At 43.7% G+C, this 6,000-nt stretch overlaps 1 protein-coding gene across 3 annotated transcripts in view; it reads right to left on the bottom strand.

Annotated features, from left to right (window-relative positions):
- CIT (citron rho-interacting serine/threonine kinase) overlaps window positions 1-5,592 on the bottom strand; it is a gene marked incomplete at both ends in the record, with an annotated part of 188,114 nt that extends 182,522 nt beyond the window's left edge. For all 3 annotated transcript variants that reach the window (XM_080717685.1, XM_080717686.1, XM_080717684.1), the window contains one exon: window positions 5,497-5,592. In XM_080717685.1, the coding sequence (XP_080573811.1) occupies window positions 5,497-5,592 (96 nt within the window). The remainder of the gene's footprint in view (window positions 1-5,496) is intronic.
- Between the last annotated feature and the right edge of the window lie 408 nt (window positions 5,593-6,000).

A 6,000-nucleotide genomic window follows, 5' to 3' on the forward strand; every position in this document is an offset into this window, starting at 1 on the left:
AACACCATCACCAGAAAAACAAAAAAAACCACCAGGCTCCAGAGAGAAAGCGGACTGAGAACAGAGCTCAGGGCCACAGAGGAGACACATGTGCCCGAGGACGCGGCAGCAGCGCCATACTGCCGGAGGCAGCGGCGAACTCAACGGACGGCTACAGCAAGCCAGGAGAGCCGCTGCGGAACAGCCAGGCGGGATCTTTCGGCACAGACAGCATTTAAAGCTCCCAGTGGCTGAGCTCAGCACACGCTGCAGGGATTCAGAGTGGAAATCAAAACCAGAGAAGAAAAAATACGCCAGCCTCATGGCCGAGGGCGTGGCAGAGGCGCCATATTGCCACCGGCGGCGGCAGCAGCAGTGAATTCACCGAGTCCAGTACAGCTACATCTACGTACTCAAGAACAGTGAGTCAAATTGCGGGCCACAGAGGAGAAATCGCAGTATTGGGCCTCCTGGGACTTGACCCAGTGAGGGAGTGGTGGTGGCAGAGATATCACACCATAGGAGAACGTGCAACCTGGCACCCCCCATAGTTTAAAGCAGCCTCTATCGACTCCCTGGATCGGAGACTCTGTGATACAACCCAGTAAAGGAGTAGTGGGGTCTGAGATAATACAGACTCGAGATCCAGAGCACCTTAAGTGAAGCCATAGTGACCCAAGGGAAGAACCCAGAGAAGGCACAAACCTCCGAAATCATGGGAAAGAGGAATAACACTGGAGTAATGAATGTGCACAACCCCACAACATCAGAACCTGATAAAACAGAAAATCAGAGATTTCTAGAAGATCAAATCAGGAAAATAACTGTAGAAATAATAGAGGTGCTTCGAAAAGAACTCAGAGAGAGCCAAAAAGAGATAAAGGATGCAATTAATGAAGTAAAGGCCTCAATTCAAAGCACAAACAACCGATTAGACCACATGGGGAACAGAATCTCGCTCTTAGAAGATGAGCAATCCAAAAATGAATGCATAGTTTCTAATCTAGAAAAAAATATCCAACAGCAGGAATCTGACATTGAAGAAATATGGGCCCATCTTAAGAGAGCTAACCTAAGAATAATTGGAATAGAGGAGGGAAAAGAAAGTGATACCAAAGGGATCAACAATCTCTTCAAGGAAGTAATAGCAGAAAATTTTCCAAATATAGAGCAAGAGGTTGATACACAGATCCAGGACACTTATAGAACTCCCTTTAGACAGGATCGGAGAAGAGGATCCCCACGCCACATAATTGTCAAAATGACCAATGTGGAAGCCAAGCAGAGAATCTTAAAGGCAACAAAAACAAAGGGCCAACTGACATTCAGAGGCAAACCAATTAGAATCACTCCAGACTTCCCAAACCAAGTCATGAGAGCCAGAAGGGCTTGGAGTAACATATTCTAAACTCTGAAAGAAAACAACTTCCAGCCAAAAATTTCCTATCCAGCAAAACTTTCTATCAAATTAGATGGAGAAATAAGAAGCTTCCATGACAAACAGAAACTGAAGGAATTTATGTTTTCATAAAGACAAATGTATTCAATTTTTTTTTTTTTTTTTTTTTGCGGTACTAGGGGTGGAACCCAGGGACATTCTACCTCTGAGCTACACCTGCAGCCCTATTTTTTTGTTCTTTATTTTGAAACAGGGTCTCACTGAGTTGCGGACGGCCTCACTAAGTAGCTGAGGCTGTCCGCGAACCCAGATCCTCTTATCTCAGCTTCCCAAATGCTGGGATTACAAGTGTGCACCACCACATTTGGCTCAAATGTATTCAAAATTTAAAACGGTCCTTCATAGCTGGGCATGGTGGCACACGCCTGTAATCCCAATACATAAAAGGCCAAACAGGAGCATCACGGATGTTGAGGAACAGCCTCAGTAATGTAACAAGGTTCTCAGCAACCTAGTGAGACCCTGTTTCTAAACAAAAAATAAAAAAGATCGAGATGTAGTGCAAAGGTAAAATGCCCTCAGGTTCATTTACCCAAAAAAAAGAAAAAGAAAAATTGGTCCTTTATGCTAAGGGTTCAACCCAGGGCTATGCTAGGCAAGTGCTCCAATGAACTACATCTCCAGCCCTGGAGACGTAACTTTTCCTCTTTTCTCTTGGTGTTTCTTTAAGTGCCCTTTGTTTTTTTCTTTCTTTCCTTTTTTTTTTTTTTTTTTTTTTTGGTGATATTGGGGATTGAGTCCAGGGGCATTCTACCTTCAAGCTACACCCCAGTCCTGTTTTATATTCTTTCTTTCTTTCAAAACAGGGTCTCATTAAGTTGCAGAGGGCCTCACTAAGTAGCTGAGGCTGGCTGCAAAACCGAGATCTTTCTGTCTCAGCCTCCCCAGCACTGGGATTATATAAGCGTGCACCACCACACCTGGCTCTAAATGCCCTTGCTTTAGGAAATAAAAACAACAGAAGATAATGGGTTATTCTTTTTATTTGCTTTTTATATCCTTACTTGGCAAAATAAAAAGTTGGCAAACTAATGTCTGCCGAGCAATTCATACAATTTTGCTGGCTCTGGAAGTCTGCCAGCCGCTGACCTGGAGCATGCTGGGAAGCACCGCTGAGTAGAGGAGGCAAACTGAGACCCAGTCTGAAGTACCTGCGCGGAGAACAGGTCGCTGCTGTACCCAAAACTCAACGAGACGGCACAGAATGGGACAAGGGCAAGGCGGATGTTAGATGCACGCTACCCTTGCAAGAATAGCTTTCCTGGGGACAGGAGGGGACTCACTGCTCTGATGCAGATGTAGTTTATCCCTCAAGAGTCCAGGTGTCCAAAGCCTGGGCCCCACTGGAGCAGCATCAAGGAGGTGGAAGCTTGAAGAGGTGAAGACCAGTGGGGAGGGACTCAGTCTTTAAGAGGGATTAAGCTTTTCTCACCCTCCAGAGCTGTGAGATCATATTGGTATAAAGAGGGCAAGAATCGCCGCTCCTCGGGTCTCTGACTTCCTGTCTCACCCATCTCATCTCCTCTGCATGAGCTCCCACCACTGCAATGCTGTCATCGGAATCAAGCAGAAGCCAGGGCGATGCTCCTGAATCTCCAGAACTGTGAGCCAAATAAACCTCCTTTCTTTATAAAATACTGTCTTCAAGAATTATGTTACAGCAAAAACCAAAAAAAAAAAAAAAAACCAGACATTTAGCAATACAAAGAGATAAACCGGGATTTACTCACAATCCTCCCTAAAATAAAGACATTTAACTATAACATGGATTTAATAAACACTACCAGATGGCCAAACGTGGTGGCACTCGCTTATAATCCAAGTACTTGGCCGGGTGTGGTGGCGCACACCTCCCGCACTTGGGAGGTGGAGACAGGAGGATCGCGCGGGTTTAAAGCCAAGCCTCGCTGACTTAAGAGACCCTGTTTCCAAATAAAAATATAAAAATAGGTCTGGGAGTGTAGCCCGGAGGTAGAAAGGTTTCCAGAAACCCCAGTACCATCAAAATAATCATAATAATTATCATCATCATCCCAGTACTTGGGAGGCTGAGACAGGAGGATCTGGGTTTGCAGATAGCCTCAGCTACTTAGTGAGGCCCTTTGCAACTCAATGGGACCCTGTTGCAAAATAAAAAAAAATAGAGCTAGGGGCGTAACTCGGAGGCAGAATGCCCTGGGTTCTATCCCCAGTTCCGCAAAATAAATAAATAGATAAATAAATAAATAGCCCCAGCACATGCTAGCAGTGTTGCTCAGCTACACATAAGTAGCCTTTCGAGTCAGAAAGATCCAAGACAGAGCCTGGCTCTGCCTTTTACAAGCTGTATGATTTGGGGCAAGTCTTTGCCTACATCTATGTTTATCCTCATATCTAAGGTAGATATAAGAATGGTCCCTATCTCTGACATGAGATAAGGAACATGAAGGTTCGTATCCAGCACCTTGGAAGCTACAGCTATTCCATAAACAGCACATTATAAGCCCTTAAGTTACTCTGTAATAAGCTGGGGACATTGTGAAGTAAAGTCATAAAGGGCTTAAAAATGACAGCACTTCAGCCATCTACAATTAGAGATCACACATTTGTAAAAAATTTCTCATGACTTAAAAACGGTAATGGGACTGGTCCCACTCTGATCTGTTTGAAAACTTCCCAAAACAATTTTTTGTTTTCTTTTTGCGATACTGAGGGTGGAGCCCAGGGGGGTTCTACCTCCAAGTGACACCCCCAGCTCTATTTTTTATTCTTTATTATTTTATTTATTTATTGGTAGTACTGGGGGTGGAACCCAGGGGCTTTCTAGCTCTGGGCTATACTCCCAGACCTATCTTATATTTTATTTGGAAACAGGGTCTCACTAAGTTGCTGAGAGCCTCACTAAGTAGCTGAGGCTGGCTTCGAACCCGTGCGATCCTCCTATGTCAGCCTCCCAAGCACGGGGATTACAAGCGTGCACCACCACACCCAGCTTTATTCTTTATTTTGAATCAGGGTCTCACTAAGTTGCTGAGGGCCTCACTAAGTAGCTGAGGCTGTCTGTGAACTGCGATCCTCCTATCCCAGCCTCCCAAATGCGGAGATTACAAGCATGTGCCACCATGCCTGGCTTCCCAAAACAATTTAAAAAAAAAATATATATATATATATATATATATCAGCAAAAACACATTACTATTCATCATCATATGGGTATCCACATATCTATCTTTCTAAATGTAATTGCTTTAAGTAAATAGAAACTTATTATGACTATAACAATACTATGTTATTAATAATAGTTACCCCCTCAAAAAAAAATAGTTGCCATTTAGAAAGGGCTCACCAAGAGCCTAGGAAGTGTTAAGTGCCTTATATGGATTATCTCATTTAACCCTTGCACTAACCCTGTGAATTAGATACTGTAGCCTCTATTTTAAAAAGAACAGATCCAGAGAAGGTTGCTGACTCACTCAAAGTAACAAAACTAAAAGGTCTTTGACCAGGACTCAAAGACCTTTAACAGTATTTGTCCTCTTGACTTGTCAATACTTGAGATTCTGACTTCACCAGTGTCCCATATACATAATCAAAAGATATACATATATACATAAGCAAAAGAATCAGAAATCTACTTGGAAATAATTTTATGACATTAAAATTTTAACACCCTGAGATGAAGAAAATGTTATTCATCTTGGGAAGGATGTGAATGTCACAGGTGTGGTATTTATCAAAACTTTTTTTTTAATCTAAAAAGTAAACATCCCCTGAGTAATATAAGCTTACAACCACAGAAATTTGGGTTAAAAAAAGAGTGCCTTTGTTCCTTGGTTTTCCTTTCTTAATAAAAGGACAAAGTTTAGAACAGAAAAGTATGAGAAATAGTAAGCTCTCCCAAGGGCAAGCTCAGCTCCGCACCCATCTGCACAGTGGCTCCCTTTCCCAACACAGTACATAAAAAACATCAAATAGGATTTCTCCCAGAATATTAGCCTCAGTCCTATATTAAAAGCAAAGGTGAACGGCAGGAGGTCCCAAGGAAATACAGGTGAGCGTTGTTGGCGGCAGCCCATTACCTGGAAAAAGAGATTCAGCCTGGAGGCCCGGCTGGCGATGGGCTCGGCAGCACCAGCGTCCCGCGGATTCCGAGTGCCATACTTGAACTTCAGCATCTCCCCACTGGTGCGGAAAGGATACGGGAAAGGTCAAGTGCATGCTGACATTTTGAGCAAGGGCTTGAGAGATCCTGATCTCCTTCAGGATACATACCAAGGATAAGAAGGTGAAATTCAGCCACCAACCTGGGGTGGGGAAGCCGGGTCTGGCCGTGGGGAGGAAAAGCCTGATCTTACTCCCGGTGACAGGGAGGGATACACTTCCACTCTCAATGTTATCTGCCCCACCCCTTTTAGAACGGAACGTCAACACAGGCAGGACAGTTGTTCCCCACAGAGTGGGCCCAGGCAGCCTGTCACACAGTGATTGCCGGCAAATAGCTACTGAAAAAGTGATTAAAATAAGCAAACTGCAAAGAAGATGGTAAGTTCTGCGGGTTGTTTTTTTTTTTTTTTTTTTTTTTT

The sequence above is a fragment of the Muscardinus avellanarius genome (genome assembly GCF_963383645.1).
Source record: "Muscardinus avellanarius genome assembly, chromosome: 21".
Taxonomy (NCBI): Eukaryota; Metazoa; Chordata; class Mammalia; order Rodentia; family Gliridae; genus Muscardinus; species Muscardinus avellanarius.